This window comes from Pelodiscus sinensis, chromosome 26, assembly GCF_049634645.1.
Source record: "Pelodiscus sinensis isolate JC-2024 chromosome 26, ASM4963464v1, whole genome shotgun sequence".
NCBI lineage: Eukaryota > Metazoa > Chordata > Testudines > Trionychidae > Pelodiscus > Pelodiscus sinensis.
The window spans coordinates 21,475,743-21,492,799 of NC_134736.1; the positions used below are offsets into that span (position 1 = coordinate 21,475,743).

Here is a 17,057-nt window from a genome sequence, read left to right on the forward strand (position 1 = left end):
CCCCCGCCTCGCGCGATTGGGCGCCCGGGCCGGGCGGCAGCAGCGAATGCAGGGGGCGGAGCCGGCACCGCGTGTCACGACGCGGGGGGTTCCGCACGTGCCGCGGAGCCGGAGCGGGGGTGCTGCTGCGAGTTCGGCCCGACGGGGCCTTTCCCCGGGGTGAGAGCGGGGCGGGACCTTGGTCTGACCGGGGGGGGGGCCCCAAAGCGGGTCACAGCCCGTGTCAGAAGGGGGAAACTGGGGGGGAAGCACAGAGCGACTCTGGTACCTGGGGGGGTAGGGCGGGTCGGACAGAAAAGGGAAAACGGGGAGTCGGATCAGCCTCTGACCCAGGCAGCAGGGTGCCCCGGGGGGACACTGTCACGGTGGGGGGGGGGGAGATGGAGCCAGAAGTCTCCAGGGCAGTTGGGGGAACCGCAGCGGGGGAGGGGCAGCAGCTGGGATGGGTAGAGTGGGGCTGAGTCTCGGGGGGTGACTCTGCCCTCGACCCCAGTGACCCAGCCATGCCCTGTCGCTGGCACAGAACAGCCACGTACCCGCCCAGGCCCTGGCTGTGTCTGAGCAAGGGGGGCAGCCCCCTAGAGCCCATGGTCCTGAGCTTGTGGGGCCCGAGGGGAGGGGAACACGAGGGCCTGGAGCAGGTGTCTGTGGCCACTCTGGGTCCTGCCCTGGGGTGGTGGGGGCCCTTATCACCCCCATTCTCCTCCCCACCTGGGGCAGTAGAACACCCTGTTGGGGGGGGCACCCCTGCCTTAGCTGCTGGGGGACACTGGTCCCCAAATGGGACCCTGTCTCTGATGATCATTAATGATGGGATGAGTCACGTGCCTCAGCAGCACCCCAGTATGATTGAGTGCAAAGGGGAACAGAATTTGATTGTGAAACATGAGGGGTAAATGGGGGTGATTAATCCCACTGCCCCTTCAGGCTCCCAACAAGGAGAGAGACTCAGGGCAGCATCTTCCTTCCAGAAAGGAGATGATGCTGCAATTAAAAGCTGTGAGGAAAAGCCCCAGACCTGAGAGGATTTTTGCTCAGTAACTGACAGTGGCCGTGGGACCAGCCCGTTGATGACACTGAGCAAAATCCCACTGCATCCGCCAGACAGTGACACACCTAAGCAAAGTAGGAGCAAACAATTTGTATAGATGCCCCAGGATCCCTCTCCAGTCCCAGCTCGCTGTAAGGGACGCAGTACTTCAGCTTCTGCCTAGGCCTATTAACTGGACCAGTGCCAGCTTCTGGGTGCCTTAAGAAACACCTGGCCCTGTAGCATCAGAGAGACTAGCAAAAAATCTGGAGAATGTCATGAGCTTCTGTGGCACAACCCACTGCCTCAGATGGCAAACACGGAGCAGTGGGCGGTACCCACTAAAACTCATTGGTTTTTAAGCTTCTTTTAGTTACAGACTAACACGGCTCCCCCCAGAGACTTTTAAACTGGCAAGGTTCTGTGTGTCTGTAACTGCCTAAGTTGTCTTAGGTACCTTGGTACTTGTTTGGGGCATTTCTGGGGCTCTGACTTTGGCGGGTTTTTTTCTTTCAGGGCCGGGTTGCGGAGGGGTCATGGCTGCCAGCCACCTGGCCAGGAGCTTCCAGGAGGAGGTGACGTGTCCCATCTGCCTGGAGTATTTCACAGACCCAGTGTCTATCGAGTGTGGGCACAACTTCTGTCAGGCCTGCCTCAGCCAGTGCTGGGGGGAGTCGGAGCCCAACTTCTCCTGCCCCCAGTGCAGAGAGACCATCACACAGAGACACCTGCGGCCCAACTACCAGCTGGGGAACCTGGTGGAGCTGGTGAAATGCCTGCGGCTCCCGATGGGGCCAGCACTTGAGGGGCAGCCAGGGTGCGAGAAGCACCAGGAGGCCCTGAAGCTCTTCTGCCGGGAGGATCAAGCTCCCATCTGCGTGATCTACAGAGAGTCCTGGGCGCACCAAGCGCACAAGGTGTTGCCCATCGAGGAGGCTGCCCAGGAGTACAAGGTAGGGACCAGGCTCTGCAGGGCGGGTTCTGGGCCTTGGCGCTCACTGTGGTGTTAGGGTGACATGGGCAGCTCACATAAACTTAATTATATCGGTGCTGACTCTACAGCCAGTGCTGTCCCCAAAAGGACATGAGATCTAGGGCACCCTCCCCACCCTCAGCTGCATCCAGCCTCTGCTCCACCCCTTCCCCCAATTCCAATTCCTGCTCCACCCCATTGTCCCCTGACATGAACCAGGTGTCACTGGGTGGTCTGATGTGGGGCAACAGCAGGGGTCGGCCGCCATTCCTGCTCTTCCTGTGGTGGCGGGATCTGAAGTGGACCGGCAGCCTGCTCTGCCCTGCCACCCTCTCAGCTGGGCCCCCCCCCTTCTCCATGGTACAGCGAAGTGAAGTAACCGTGGCTGGGGACGCTCTGCTACCGCGGTGACATTGGGCACAGCTATCCAGAAGACCATGGCTCAGCAGAGTTGGAGCAGGGACGTCCTCAGCGTCCCGGCTGGAGCAGCCTCTGTCCCTGGCGGGCCTGGGAGCGCAGAGGCAGGAGCCAGCAGTGAGGTCCCACGTAGTCCGGTTAACTGGCCAAGCGTTAGGTTAACTGGATGTTTGTCTGGTTAGTGGGGATTTTGCAGCCCTCGCACGGCACGGTGCTGCGCTGGGCGAATGAATCTCTGCCCAAGAAGATGAGAACGCCGGGTTTCCACAGCCCAGGAGCGGTTACAATTACAGGTGTCTGCTCCCCCAGACCCAGGGCTCCCTTGTCCCTCCCTTTGCTGTGAGGGAGGCCCCCAGGGGCTGCGGGAGAGGAGAGTGTGGATCTGGTGTCCGGGTCTAGAGTGCGGTGTAGCAATGTTCCCGCCCCAGCTCCTCTGACCCACCGGCTGGAGGGACGTGACACCTGAGCTAACACGCTGGGTGGAGTTGCCCTGAGTGGCTGCGGGAGGCAGAGCCCCTGCTCGGAGCCGGGCATCTCTGCCTCCACGGTGCCTTTGGGGCTGGCAGAGCTGAGCGGTTGCCTCCTTCCAGGCTGGCTCCCTGCGTGCGCGGGGAAGGCTGGTGTGTGAGGTGCTCGCCATCCCTCGGACAGGCAGATAACAGCTGTTTGTCATCCACGATGCCCTGCAGGAGAAACTCCAGGGGGCCCTGGGCCCGCTGAGGAAGCAGCTGGAGGAGGCCCAGGCGCTGACGTCTAAAGAGGAGGAGAAAACGACAGAGTGGCAGGTGGGTGTCTGGGTTTCTCTCCCAGGGGTGAGAGGCCGTAAAGCTCTAGGGCGCGGGTGTGAAGCTTCTCTGGTTCCTTGCCCTGTAACACAGGAGTGGTGCCAGCAGCATCAGGCTGTGTCGCTGGTGGGGGTCTCAGCACAGCAGCTCCTGACCCTGGTGGGGTGATGCAGACCCACTCCTGTGCGCTCTGATAGGGTCACACTAGCAATAGTGGGCGCAGTGTTTTCATTATATCACGGATCTCACTTCACTCCCGCAGGTGCGGGGGGCACAGAGGCTGTTTCAGCCCGTGGGATTCAGGGGCCTCCATGAAATAGCTCCACGGTGTCTTTGCAGCCTGGAGGACACAGGGGTTGTTCCTTTCCCCTCCTCCACCCACAAAGCCTGCAGTGCATCTGTCCAGGGCCTGGGCCAGACACTAGAGCTGGGCAGAGGATTCACCCCCCTGAGAGAGGTTCAGAATCACTCGGCCAGTTGGCTGGGGCATGCTGGGAGCTGAGCTCTTCTGAGCATTGAACCAGCTGCTCTTTGTGAAATCTGTGTTATGCTTCAAGAAAGCACACAAGATCTTTTATAGGGGAAAAGGCAGTACGCCGCATTGAGTGAGAACACAACAATTGCATATGCTTTTCAGTCACTCACACTCCCGCCAGACGATGTCATAGTTATCAGTCCAGAGTCTGGATCAATGTAATGGCCAGTTAGATCGATCACAGAGGGAGAGCAGGGCCTTTGTTGGTCGATCGATCCGATGCTCCTCTGGAGGTGGTAGCAAGATGAACCCAAGGTTCCATAGCAAAGCACCCTGCGTTTATAACCCTTTTCTCTGTTGAAGTCTGGAATTCTGCTGTGTCAGAGAGTGTTCTCTGGTGTTCTCTTGGTTATGTCAGTAGTTCCCAAAACATCTCCAAAGGCTCATCCTGTAATCAATCGTCTTTCAGGGGTGCTAGCTCTGCTTTGATGCTGTCCATCTGCCAATAACCCAATCATTCTGTGACTAGGGGTGCGCACGGATGGTTAGGAATGGTCCTTCTGACGCCAGTGAGTCTGTTTTCACCCAGGCTCCATCCCTCTTTGGTTGGCCATCTGGTTCTGAGCCACAACTTTCACATCTTTATCCCGATACATACATAACTCTTCCACACACAAACAAACTTTTACAAGCCCTTGCAAAGAAAAGCATAATACATCAATATGAACAAAGCATCTCATATTGGGCAAAGCAAAGGACATTGTAAATCAAACAATTAAGACTTCAACCTTCAACATTTCTCTGATCTTATTAACATAGACATAATACCAACACTCCTTCTCTCTACTTTCTAAACTCACTACACTTTAAAACCAAGGGATATATATCTTACTAAAGGGCTTAATTTAATAAAATGATAATTGGTTACCTTACATTGCTACGTTATTAAACCTAACATACAAATATAGAAAGAATAAAACTTTAAATCCTAACATCTGCCTCAGGGTGCGTCTGTGCAGGGCACCCACAGCCAGCTGGGCCTAGCACCTGAATCATTGCCCAGGGGCCTGGGTGGGCTTATCCAGCCACTGCTGCTGCAACTCCCCTGCTACCAGCACCCGAGCTAGCTAGATCAAGGCTAGCTGGGGTGTATCTGCACATGGTGCTATCACACCTCCACTGCAGCCAGGACACCGCTGAAGGAGCAGAGCTGGGTGGCGGGTTAGTGTGAAGCCAGGCAGAGCGTGGTCACCTCACAACCTCTGCTGCCATCATGTGGCCACCTCATCCCAGTCACCTGCTGCTGCTCCTGTGACCGTCCTTGGCCTTGTCTGTATCCCGGGGATGAACCCCTGGGGCAAAATGGGTGTGTGTGAGACACACCAGCAGCCGGGGTGAGAGGAGAAAAGGGTGTCTCACTAGCCAGGTAGAAATGGCTTTTTACAAGGGCTGAAATGCGCAGAGCTGGGTGCCTCTGGTTCTGCATCTGATGCTGTATTCAGAGCCCTGCGGCTGGAGACTGATTTGTAGACGACTGACCCACAGGCATTCCTGTGGCCTGCACCTGGAGCCCCCTGTAAATCTCTCCTGTTCCCCCCATTTCTTCCCATTCCCCTGTGTGCATCCCATGGCACCTGCAATAACACACTGCAGCTTTCCCTAGCACCCTGGATAACCCCATTGACCAAACCCAAAAACGTTATGGTACGTTTCCCAAAGAAGGAAATATACCTACAAACCAGACACTCATCTAACATTCCCTGTGCCATGGACTGAGGCCCCGTCTGTATCTGTAACTCAGCATCTGACCTGTTTTCCTTTCTCCAGAGGAAAGTGCAGGCGAAACGGGAGACAATTGCCGCTGAATTTAACAATCTGCACACGCTGCTGAGGGAGGAGGAGCAGCTGCTTCTGCAGAGGCTGGCGGAGGAGGAGCGGGAGACTCTGCAGCGGCTACAGGAAAATGTCTCCAAACTCTCCCAGCAAAGTGCCTCCCTGCAGCAGCTGATCTCAGAGATCGAGGGGAAGTGTCAGCAGCCGGTTACTGAGCTGCTGAAGGTGAGAAGGCGTCAAAACTCTGCCTCCAGCCAGAATCACAGCTCGGATCCATGGGTTTGGAGCCCAGGAGTGAGAGTAAATGTGCTATGTGCGGTGCTCACAGGCGATATCCGGCCAAGGGCTCCATCAGCTCCAAACATTACAGCTCGTGTAGGAGGGGAATTCTGATTATGGAGATCCAGGGAGGTGATGGGAAATTAAATGGATGATGCAAAATGATACGGGGCTAAACCCATCCCTTCTGTGAGTCCAGAACAATGAGCTCAGCACAGTCGCTAAACACAGATACGGATGGGCTGGGTCCCTAGGAAGGAAAGCTACTGAGCTACATTCCTGCCTCACTTATGGAAGTGGAACAAGTGCTAATGCAAAATGGTGGAGGAGATTTTACCATCAAAACAATGAAGCCCCAAAGTGTTAATCTATTTTCTACATGAAAAGTTGGTGCCCAGAATGGAAAATGCTCCATTTCATGCCCCCAGTGCTAATACAGAGCATCGATTCTCTTTCTCCTTTCAGGATGCGAAAAGCACATTGAGCAGGTGCGTGTCCCGTTTTCACTGCCCTCCTATTCTTGGTGGGGGCCCTGTGGTGATGCCGGCACAGAGCAGCTGATGATGCTGAGACGTTTGCTTCCTAGGAGTGAAAACATGAAACTCCAGGGACCTGAAGCCATTTCTGCCGACCTGCAGCGCGGGTATAAAATTTGTCTTGATATGAGGGAAGCTCTGAACAGATTTGCAGGTGAGTGGAGCCCCTGGGACATTGAGCTGTTTGGTGCGGGGGGCTCTGGGCAGAGCCTGGGGCCCCAGGACATGTGTGGACCCAGCTGGCAGGCTGTGAGCTGTGCAGTAGCTGGAGGCTGATGGGCTCAGTGCTGGGGAGTTTTTCTGCTGCTCACACCCACCTGCTGGCTCTTGCCCAGGGACCGGTACTGGCCCCATTACCCTAACATCCTGACCCTCCATGGCTGGGGGTCATTGCTGCCACTGAGCAGGTGCTGTGAGGCCTGGCCTGGCCCCATGTGCTGAGGGCTGCACAGATGGGTCCCAGGGCGTGTCTGTGCCTCTCTCCTGGCACATGGTGAGGGCTGGCCGAGCTCCTTGGTCCGGGGAGGGGCCGGTCTAGCTGCTGCGCCCTGGCCTGGGCGATTTGCTGCTCAGTGATTTGCTGCTCGGTGGGTGAGACTCCCTCTCCAGTGCGACCCTGTTGCTGTCTGAGCCTGAGCTGCCCCCGTCCAGACCCCCCAGAGCCCAGCACAGAGACCCAGGGCAAAGGCAGACACATGGCAGCGAGGGGGGCAGAGAGGAAGCTCCAGCAGAGGGAGGGGAGCTGGGAGGGGTCAGAGAGCTCTGGCTGGGAGTGATGCTCAGGCCCCTTCATCCTACCCCTGCTGCTTTGCCCTCCCCACCGCCCTCCAGCAGGGGCAATGGAAGGGGCCCCGCCAGGTTTGTGTGTCCAGGTTGATGGAGGCTGCACAGTCGATGCCGGCTGCAGGGCCAGGAGCTCTGGGGAGCAGGAAGCCCAGGCTGTGGGGGAAGCAGCTGGGAGCGATTCTGGTCTCCACCTGCTGCTGCTCCTCCAGGGTCAGGCTCCTTGGCCAGGGGTCTTGGCCGTTCCAGCTGCCGCTTGCTCCGTGTGGGGCGGTGCCAGGCACCTGGTCCGTGTGGGAGCCGTGGGTGTCTCCTGCGTGTGGGTGATCTCACCAGACCCCGGCTCACACAGGTGCTGGAGCTTTGTTGCCGTGGCTGCCGGGCCTCTGGGGCGCTGGAGCAGAATTTCTTCTGCTGACCCCCTGGGCCTTTGTCAGTGTCTTGGCCTGACTGCTCTCCAGAGCCACACGCTGGGGGCTTCTGTCCTGCTCTGCCAGTGGCCCCTGTAGACGGTCACTGGGCTACTCTACTTGCTTGGGCAGGGTTGTTAAGAACCCCGCACCTGGGCCTACAAATGGCAGAGCTGTTCACTAGCCCAGTCCAAGCGCTTCTCACATCCCCTCCTGGGAACCCCCAGAAATGCTGAATCCCATTTAGCGTCTGCCCCAGCGCCCTGGCCCAGAGCCGGCTGTGCCCTAGTGCCGCTGGCTGTATCATTTCCCTGGGGCGTCCTTTCAGGGTCCCGCAGGGAGCCGCTCCAGCGCCCCAACTGCCAAGCTATGAGTCTGGGGGTGCGGCTCAGGTATCACAGATAAGCCGTGGGGCGTCTGAAACCCCTGGCTGGTCTCTCCCTCTGACCCTCCTCTGTGCAGTGTGCTGGGTTCATGGCCAGACACCCATTTGGGAGAGCGAATGTCCCACGAGCTGGAGTGTGTCTGGGCCGTGCTGCCGTCAGCCTCCTTGGCGAGCCACAGAGCCGGCAAGATGGACACCAGCTGGTGGGGTTTGTCCTGCAGCATTAAACACAGCTGGATAGATGCTGGGGTTAGGGCCGGAGCCTGGGTTTGAACTTCCCCTGCAGTCCCCGGGCTTCCGAGCCCCCGCTCCAGCCTGAGCCGGAAGGTCTTTACGGCTGGTTTTGTGCTGTAGCAGGAGCCCCACAAACCTTGGTCTGCCCGCCCCCTCCGGCTCTGGGAGGTGCTGCCTGGCTGTGTAGCCGAACCTGCTGTGCCTGCAGAGCCGGGTGTGAGACCCCCAGTGTGTCTGCTCCAGGGCTGGGCAGGAGGAGCCGGGAGAGGCTGGGGCAGTTGCTAGCTGGGGACACCTGCGCCCCTGGGCTCTGGGAGGGGCTCTGTGGCCAGTGCCAGTGCTGGGAGACGCCGGGGCAGCGGCAGAGGGTCTGTGCCGCTCGCAGGGCCCAGGGGACACGTCGCTCTGGGCAGAGAGTTCAGGCTGGAGCCGAGTCTCCACTGGCAGCCGGGTCTGTGGGCTGAGATCAGGGCTGGGGGGATTTTCCTGGCCAGGGCACATTTCACAGCCGCTCTGGAGTGTCCAGCTGGTGCCCTGAGCCTGGCCTGCCCATCACCGCCTGGGGCTGGGGCTGGGGACAGTCACTGGGGCCTGTCACTGTCAGCTGCTCAGGCAGGTTTGCAGAGGGGCTGGGCAATCGGGTGCTAATGGTTCATCGGCAGAACAATTCGATTTGGGGTCCAGTGAAACTGCTCCCGGCCCCAGGCTGAGTTTGCTGGCGAGTGTCCATGGACAGAGCCAGGTGCCGCCGCTTCCCTTCCAGCCTGTAGCCCAGGGGCTGGGACCCAGCTGGGAGCCCCAGGTCCCATCCCTGTGTGGGGCGGGGCAGGGATGGGAATGTGGGTCCCCCCTCAGGTGGGGGCTGGAACCGCTGGGCTCTGGGGGTCTGACGTGGGGTCCCTCAGTCTCTGCTGCTGCAGATGCTCCCCTGGGTCTAAACACGGCCCAGGGCCCTGGGCAGAGCGTGGGGGTGACACTGGCTCTGCAGCACAGTGGGGCAGCCCCACCTGGGAGCCCAGAGTCCACCCCAGTGACCTGCAGTTACTGACCCATAACTCAGTGAGGGGAGGGGCGCGGCCCCGGCACAGCAGTGTCTGAGGGAGCCGGGTTCCCTTGCACCGATGCAGCTGCCCCCGTGCAAACCCCCAGTGCAGCCATGTGGGTGTGAACTGGGACTGGCCCCAGTGCAGCTTCTCCAAGGAGGAGGGGGCAGGAAGTGGGAAATTGCCCCTCCCCTCCCCCGTACCACCCTCATTGGCAACAGCCCATTGGTTTGCAGTTGCACCCCCCTCCCATCCTCCACTGCCCTGCCCCTCCTAGGATCCCTAGGGAAGGGGCTGGGAGAGGGAAATGACGGCCTGTCCCGCGTCTACCCTCCTCTTCCTATGTCCGTCCTTACGCTCCACCCCCTCGATCTCCCTGGCACCTGCCCTTCCCCTTCCCCTCCCCACAGCCTCCTGCTGCCTCCCCCTTCCCTCACTGCCCTCCAATGCCTGCCCCCACCTCCTTCTTCTGTGCCCAGCCCCTCACCGCCCTCTGCCCCGGTTCTCCTCATGCCCCTCTGCCACCTCACATGTGACTGGCCCCACCCCCCACCTTCCTCATGCCCCCCTCCTTTCACCCCCTCTGTCCTGGCACCCACCTCTCCCTCCCCTCCCCTTTCCTTTTGTCTGCCCCTCCCTTCCCCCTTCTGTCTCCTGGCACCTGCCCCTCCCCCTGCCCTCTGGTGCCCTCCCTTCCCTTGCCCCCTTCAACCTCCAATAGCTGTCTCCTTGTTGGCCCTGGGGCCTGTCCCACTCCAGACTGCACCCCTGAGCCCCGGCACCTGCCCTTTCTCCTGCTCCTTGTGCCCGCTAGCCCCAGGCATCTGCCCCACCTAGGCCTCAGCATGAGCCCTTCCCTCACACTGCCCCTTGCCTCACACTCCTGCCTACCCCCCTCCACCTTCCCCTTAGTTCTGCCCCTCCCCTCCTCCCTGCCTCCGGACACCTGCACCGTCCCCAAACCACTGGTGCCAGCCCTTTTGTGCTCCCTTCCCCTGGCCTCCTGGGCCCACCTCTCCCATCTGCCAGCCTGGTGCAAGTCCCTGCCCTTGACCCCTTTGTGCCCCCAGATGTTTGCTCCTTCCCTTCCCTCCTCCTCTAGCCCATTGGTGTCCTCCCCTCCCCTTCTCACCTCCCAACCTCTGGGTCCCACCCCTCTATTCACTTTCCTCTGCCCCCCTTGTGCCCTGCCTTCTCCACACCAACTCTCCCCCCCGTGCTGCCCTGCTCCCTTGTCCCCACTCTGCCCCCTGGTGCCTGCCCCTCTGCTCTCTGCCCTGCTTGTCTCTGCCCCTCTGCTCAGCCCCCTCCCTCATGAGAGACTGCTCCTTCCCTTGCCCATCTCTGTTCTCCTGGCACCTGCCCCTCATGACCCTCCCCCTTGATAACAGCCCTCCCCTTGCCACCCTTTTGCCCCTTGGGGTCTGCCCCCCAACCCCTTCTCACCTCTCTCTTTCCCTTTGTCACCTGCCCCATCTCCCACCCCCTCCTTGCCCCTGGGGCCACGTGAGGCCTGGAGAATGTGGGCAGGAGAGACCGTGAGTCAGGAAGTGTCATTTCCCCTTCACCGCACACAGGAGCCAGGGGCACCCAATGACGTGACCAGGCAACAAGACTGACCCACATAAAGGCAGCGTTTCGTCAGGCAGCGCAGTCGGCCGGCGGGGCTCTGCCGGGGGTGGGGTGAAGGCCAAAGTCACAGCATGGTCAGAAAGGGCAAGATCCGTTCACGGAGGGTCGCTCTGTCAGTGGCTCTGAGCCAGGATGGGCAGGGATGTGCCAGCCTGATCTGAGTGTCCCCAGTCTCTGGGGACCGGACACTGGGAGTGGGCGACAGGTTGGATAGTGGGGGAGGTCTGGAGAAAAGTCTTTGACACACAGTCCCACAGACCCATGTTCTGGCTGCTGCTGTTTCTAAGCCACCGTTCCCTCTACTGCTCCGTCCCCAATCGCCCGGCCCCGGCACCTTCTGCTCACCTCCCTCCCCCCGATGCCCTCAGCCCATCCCTCAAGGTCCCACCAGCTCTGAGAGGGCAGCTCTGAGTGGGGAACCATGTGGCTAGTGCAGGCCAGGCTTACCCCTCTCTTCCTTCCCCCTCCTCCCCCCCACACACTGTCCCCAGAAGTGCTCAGCTCTGAGAGCTCTGTGACTGCACCTCCAGTCATAACTGAACCAAGCCAAAGTCTCTATCTGGCCCAGGTGACAAGGAGTCCTGTGGCACCTTATAGACTAAACAGATGTATTGGAGCATAAGCGAAGGCCCACGAAATCTTATGCTTATGCTCCAATACATGTTAGTCTATAAGGTGCCACAGGACTTCTTGACTCTTTTGCAGATCCAGCACAAACTCTGTTATCTGTCCCAGGCAGCTCTGTCTCTGCACGGGAGAGAGGGGCCAGCAAACCGGGCCTGTGGCGCTAGCAAACCCCTGGGCCACCTGCCCTCTCCTCACCAGCACCCGGCAGCCCCACACTGCTCCCCAGCACAGAGCGGCTGGGGGTGGCCAGGGCTTTACCTGTCACCGGAGAGGGGCTGGGCTCCAGCACGTTTGTTACTTTCCCAGCTGATGAGTCAAGCCCAGAGGTGCCAGGGCTGGGAGCCGCCGGGCCCAGTGGTCTCAGAGGGGGCCGCATGAGTTAGTATCTTTAAAAAGCCTCAAAAACCAACAAGTGGTCCTGTAGCACCTGAGAAACCAACAACAACTCTAGTCGTCTCTCTGTTCGTCTGTAGGCGCTGCAGGAATTTGTGAGCCCAGAGGTGCCAGGGCTGGGACGAGCCCGGATTCGGTGCTGAGGGTGCCTCCCCCAGGCAGGCCCAGCCCAGCTCTGCTGCTGCCCGTCACTCAGACACTAAAAGGGTCCCGGCATTTCATGACCCCACATGGCACCTCAGTGGTTTGTGCCCAGCCCCAGACAGAACGGATCCCGGGCTCTGTAGGCCGGGCCCCAGGCAGGGCAGGCGTGTCCCTGGCAATACAGGCTGGGCCTGGTGCCTCCCCCACTCATCTCCTCACGAGCTGTTGGGGGGGGGTGCTCCTTCAGACCCGGTTTACACACTAGTGGGTTGGCCAGAGCAGCCGGACCAGCCCCGTTGACACCAGCACAGAGAGCAGCCGGGAGAGCTCGTCTGGGCCCTGCTGTCACACCCGCTCTGCGCGCTCGGAAGAGTCAGGAGCCACCCAGTGGACCAGCAGAGCGTTCACGTGGCCACAGCCCATGTGTCTCCTGGGTGCGCCTCAGTGCACGTCATAAAATGTATTCCGCACACAGCTAGGAACAGTTGGAGGGAGCACTGGTGTACACCCCCCTGGGTGTCCTAGGGAAACCCCAGCTGGAACCTGCCCCTCCCTTCACCCCCCCTCTGTTCTCATGGTGCCTGCTTCTCTTGCCCTCATGGCCCCCCTTCTGCTCCTCTCATCTGCCCCTCCCTTTCCCTCTCTGAGCATCATCCTGTCCCCTACCGCCCACCCCACCCCACCAACACCTTCCCAGCCTTCCCCCGCTCCTCCTGCCCTTTCCCCTCACTGTCTCCCCTTGGCTCCTATTAGCCCTGGTACCTGCCCCTCCTCCTGCCCCACTGCTGCCCATCTGCCTGCTCCTCCTCTGCCCTCTGCCTTTCACCCCTCCCCCGGTACCTCTCTAGCCCCCTGGCACTCACCCTTCCCCCGCCTTCCCACCCACTGAGGATCAAACCTGCCACCACCACCCCCATCTGCTCTGGTGCCTTCCCCATCCCTGTCCCCCAGCATTTGTCTCCCCTCTTCCACTCTGCCCCTTCTTGCTTCCCCTTTCTCCTCCTGCCCCACCCCTCTCCCCTCAGCACAAACTCCTTTCCCCTCCCCCATCCCCACTCTGGTACCTCACATTCCCTCCTCCTTCTGCTTTGTTCTCCCCTGCCCCTTGCCCTCTGCCTCCCTGATCCTGCATCTCATCCCCTGTAGCCCCTGGTACCAGCCCCTCTGGTCACTTCTCCAGCTCCCTGAGGCCCCTCTCTGCCTTCACCTCCATCAGAACCACAGAACTGGTAGGGAACTCGAGAGTCATCGAGTCCAGTCCCCGGCCCTCACGGCAGGACCAAGCACCATCTAGACCATCCCTGCCAGGTGTGTGTCCAACCTGCTCTTCAATAGCCCCAGGGATGGAGACTCCACAACCCCCCAGGCAACTTATTCCAGTGTCTCACCCCCAACAGGCAGGAAGTTTTTCCTAATGTCCAAACTCAATCTCCCTTGCTGCAGTTTCAGCCCATTGCAGCTTGTCCTGTTCTCAGATGTCAAGTAGAACAACTTCCCCCCCTCCTCTTTGTGACGCCCTTTTAGATACTTGAAAACCGCTCTCATGTCCCCTCTCAGTCTTCTCTCTCCTAAACAGAACAAGCCCAATTCCTTCAGCCTCCCCTCCTAGCTCATGTTCTCTTGACCTTTCATCGTTCTTGTTGCTCTTCTCTGGACCTTCTCCAATTTCTCCACCTCTCTCCTGAAATGTGGGGCCCAGAACTGGACACAAGACTCCAGCTGAGGCCTGATCAGCGCAGAGCAGAGCGGAAGGATGATTCCTCGTGTCTCGCTCACAGCACTCCTGGGAATCTGCCTCCCTGGTGCCTGCTCTTCCCTTTGCCCCTCGGCCTGCCTGGGGTCTCCTCCCTGGGCCCCCCTTTGGGTCCTCTGGGCCCCACCCCATCTCTGCCGCACTGGTGCCCACATCTCCTCCCCCCTCTGCCTTCCTAGGGCCTGCCCTTCCCCACACCCCTCTGTCCACACCCCTCTGCTCCCTTCCTCCCCCTCTGCCCTCCTTGCATCTGCCCCTCCACCCAGCCCTCCTGGGGACCGCCCCTTCCCTCAGCCTTCTGTCCCCTTGTGCCTGCTCCTCTTGCCCCACATTGGCCCTCCGGTTGCTCCCTCCCCTCCAGCCCTCCCCCTCTGCCCCATCATCTGCCCCTCCCCTTTCCTCTCCCAGCATTATCCTGCCCCTCCCCCCAGTGACAGCTTCCCACCGCTCCCCCGCTCCTCCTGCTTTTTTCCCGCTCTTTTCCTCACCGGCAGAGGGGCCCTGACTCCCCTCAGACAATAACACCCCCCCCACACACAGCGATTAACGGGGGGGCAGGTTAATTTCCCACTGACCCCAGGGATCCGCCCCTGCCCCCGGCCCTGACTCTGTGACTCTCTCCCCAGTGGACGTGAAGCTGGATCCAGACACGGCTCATCCCAACCTCGTCCTGTCTGAGGATCGGAAAAGTGTGAGACTCGGAGACACGCACCAGGATCTGCCCGACAACCCGGAGAGATTTGAGAAATATCCCATTGTGCTGGGCGCCGAGGGGTTTGTGGGCGGGAGGCGTTACTGGGAGGTGGAGGTGGGAGACAAGACTAAGTGGGACTTGGGGGTCTGCAGGGAATCTACGAGCAGGAAGGGGGAGTTCACCCACAAAGACTACTGGAGACTCACGCTGAGGAATGGGAATCAATACTCTGTCTCTCCTACTACCCTCCCCATGAGCACCAGGCCCAGCCGGGTGGGGGTTTTCCTGGACTATGAGGCTGGCGAGGTCTCGTTTTACAATGTGACTGACAGGTCCCATCTCTTCACCTTCATCGACACCTTCTCTGGGACGCTCCGCCCGTATTTCTACCCTGGGGGCACCAACGCGGCTCCCCTGACCATCTGCCCGGTGCCAGCCCAGGCCAGAGGGAATCCTTGCCCCTGATACTGACCCTGCGGCACCGACTGGCCCCTCCCAGCGCTGCTGTTCCTCCCTCCAGTAATGGGAGCTGGATACTGCAGGTACCTGGATGTTTTGTGCCAACCGGTCGCTGCCCCTTTCCCTTTGTAACTGGAGCCTCCAGTGGAAAACCGGACACCTGGCAGCCCAGCCCAGGCTGGGTGAATAGGACCCCCTGGCTGGAAAGAACCCAGGCTGCCTTTCCCCCCGCCCTGGCTTTGCTCCACCCCAGCACAGGGTGAAACTGCTGCGAAATGTGGTCAGACAGTGCTGCCCTCACCTTGCCCCATCCCCTACCCCAGAGGGAGCAGATGGTGGGGGAGGGAGAAGGGGACTTTCACTCTTGTCCGAATTTTCTAACGCTGTGACATCTCAATGTCAAATATGAAGGGAAAAAATGGATGCAGGAACCTTTTCTTTTACATTTCAGCAGCTTTTTATTAAAAATCTATTTTTAGAAATGGAATGATTGACCTTTATTCTTCCCTCATGTCGATATCAACGTTTGACGTGTTTACATTTGTATACATCGTGTGTATTTCAGCTGCGGCACTTTGAGAAATCCAAAACATTTCTCCGCACCCAATTCATTATGGCATTGTCAGACTGTTCAGTGACAATGTCCATGTGTCATAACCAGCACAGCGACATGTGTGTGCAGCTGCTCCCTCGCTCTCTTGTCTTGACTGGCTTTCTCTAGAAAGCAGGGCTCATACACCCCCTCCTGCGCTGTGCCTTCAAACATTCATAGGTGAAAAAAACCACAGAATGAATTAACCAGTCTAATTAGATCCACGTGATTTCATAACATTCTTTGGGCTTTTGGCTGCATTAATTCATGCGATTTTCAACTTTCTAATACATATCATTAGTAATTGAGATATGACCCCTCCCTGCCTGCTCCTGCATCAATTAACACCACACAGTCCCCAACCTCACATCCTGTCTTCCTCTCCATAGAAATCTCTGCTGCAATAACCTCTTTTTAGTTTATTTTATTCACAGTCGATGTACTGTCAGTGTCCGCTGTTGATTTCAGTGAAGTGTTGGGCTCTTCATGTCCTTGGTTATAAAGACACAACAAATGTAGTTCGGTAAAGAAACAGAGAAGGGATCCTTTTACTGAGTCATCACAAATTAACTTAATTGTATTGAAGACACTGGCACATAATGACACATAACATGGAATTTGGTGAAGCTGGCTTTCTTCCCAGCCATAAATCAATGGAAAGGATGATACTTTTGCTGTCATACCATACGTTTAGAGTATGTCTACACCGCAGTGTTATTTTGACATGTCGAAATGCTGGTGAGCTGGAGGACTTCCTACTCCAACTCCTGTAACCTTCGTTTTAGGAGGCATAAGGGAAGTCAGAGGAAGAGAGCTCTTTCTCAAACTTCCTCCTGCTGTGCAGACAGCGCCAAAAGCTGAGTGAAGCGATTGAGACTGCAGCAACACAATTGACATAGCTCAAGTTGTGTCGCTGAATTCGGCTCTAGTCCTGCTGTGCAGATCTGCCCTTAGTACAGGGGTGGGCAATCATTTTTGATGGGGGGGGGGCACTCTAAGATTTTGGAAAGTGGTCGAGGGCTGCACTTTTCCATGCTATTAATGGAGGAGGTGCAGGGTCCGGGATGGAGGTGCGGTGCACAAGGGAACTTGGGGTGAGGGATTGGGATGCAGGAGGGAGACGATTCTGGGAGGGAGTTGGGATGAGACTAGTTGTGATCTAGGACAAGGGACTGGAGTGCAGGGGTTTGGGATGTGACCTGGGTCGAAGGGGATTGTGACTGGGACAGGAGATTGGAGTACCAGACCAGATCTGGGAGGGGGTGTGGGTGTAAGAGGGGGACAGAGGGTTTGGGTATGTTGGGGGGGCAGAGAGTTGGGGCAGGAAAGGGCGGGGGTCCCAGATGCAGGCTGTGGCCAAGAGACTTACTTGCCAGCTGCCAAACTGGCCTGCCAGCCTGCAGAGCTTAAAATGCTTCCCAGCCAGCTGGCTGGCCTGCCTGGCCATGTGCTTCATAAATAACTGAGCCCAGGAAAAGGGGCACACTTCTGCTTGGCTGCCTGTTACTCCAACAAACAGCTCCCATTGGCCGGTTTCTGCCTGAAACTGGTCAATGGGAATGTGCTGGGGGGCAGGCCAA

The 17,057-nt window shown here is 58.6% G+C and overlaps 1 protein-coding gene across 2 annotated transcripts; it reads left to right on the top strand.

Annotated features, from left to right (window-relative positions):
- Nucleotides 1-28: 28 nt before the first annotated feature.
- Nucleotides 29-16,480, top strand: LOC102454163 (E3 ubiquitin-protein ligase TRIM39-like). 2 transcript variants are annotated; one of them, XM_075909486.1, is made up of 7 exons: nucleotides 29-159; nucleotides 1,547-1,983; nucleotides 3,110-3,205; nucleotides 5,508-5,738; nucleotides 6,258-6,280; nucleotides 6,379-6,482; nucleotides 14,359-16,480. In XM_075909486.1, the coding sequence occupies exons 2-7, from the start codon at nucleotides 1,567-1,569 to the stop codon at nucleotides 14,889-14,891; spliced, it is 1,404 nt and encodes a 467-aa protein (XP_075765601.1). In that variant the 5' UTR covers nucleotides 29-159; nucleotides 1,547-1,566; the 3' UTR covers nucleotides 14,892-16,480. The 2 variants fall into 2 exon arrangements, with proteins under 2 accessions (XP_075765601.1, XP_075765602.1); XM_075909487.1 differs by lacking the exon at nucleotides 14,359-16,480 and adding an exon at nucleotides 11,916-12,723.
- The last annotated feature ends 577 nt before the right edge of the window (nucleotides 16,481-17,057 follow it).

Bases quoted from the DNA above. Each gene is read 5' to 3' on its own strand.
- LOC102454163 (XM_075909486.1), top strand. From the start codon at position 1,567: ATGGCTGCCAGCCACCTGGCCAGGAGCTTCCAGGAGGAGGTGACGTGT. The intron at 5,739-6,257 runs GTGAGAAGGCGT...TTCTCCTTTCAG, and splicing joins CGGTTACTGAGCTGCTGAAG to GATGCGAAAAGCACATTGAG. The intron at 6,281-6,378 runs GTGCGTGTCCCG...TTTGCTTCCTAG, and splicing joins GCGAAAAGCACATTGAGCAG to GAGTGAAAACATGAAACTCC.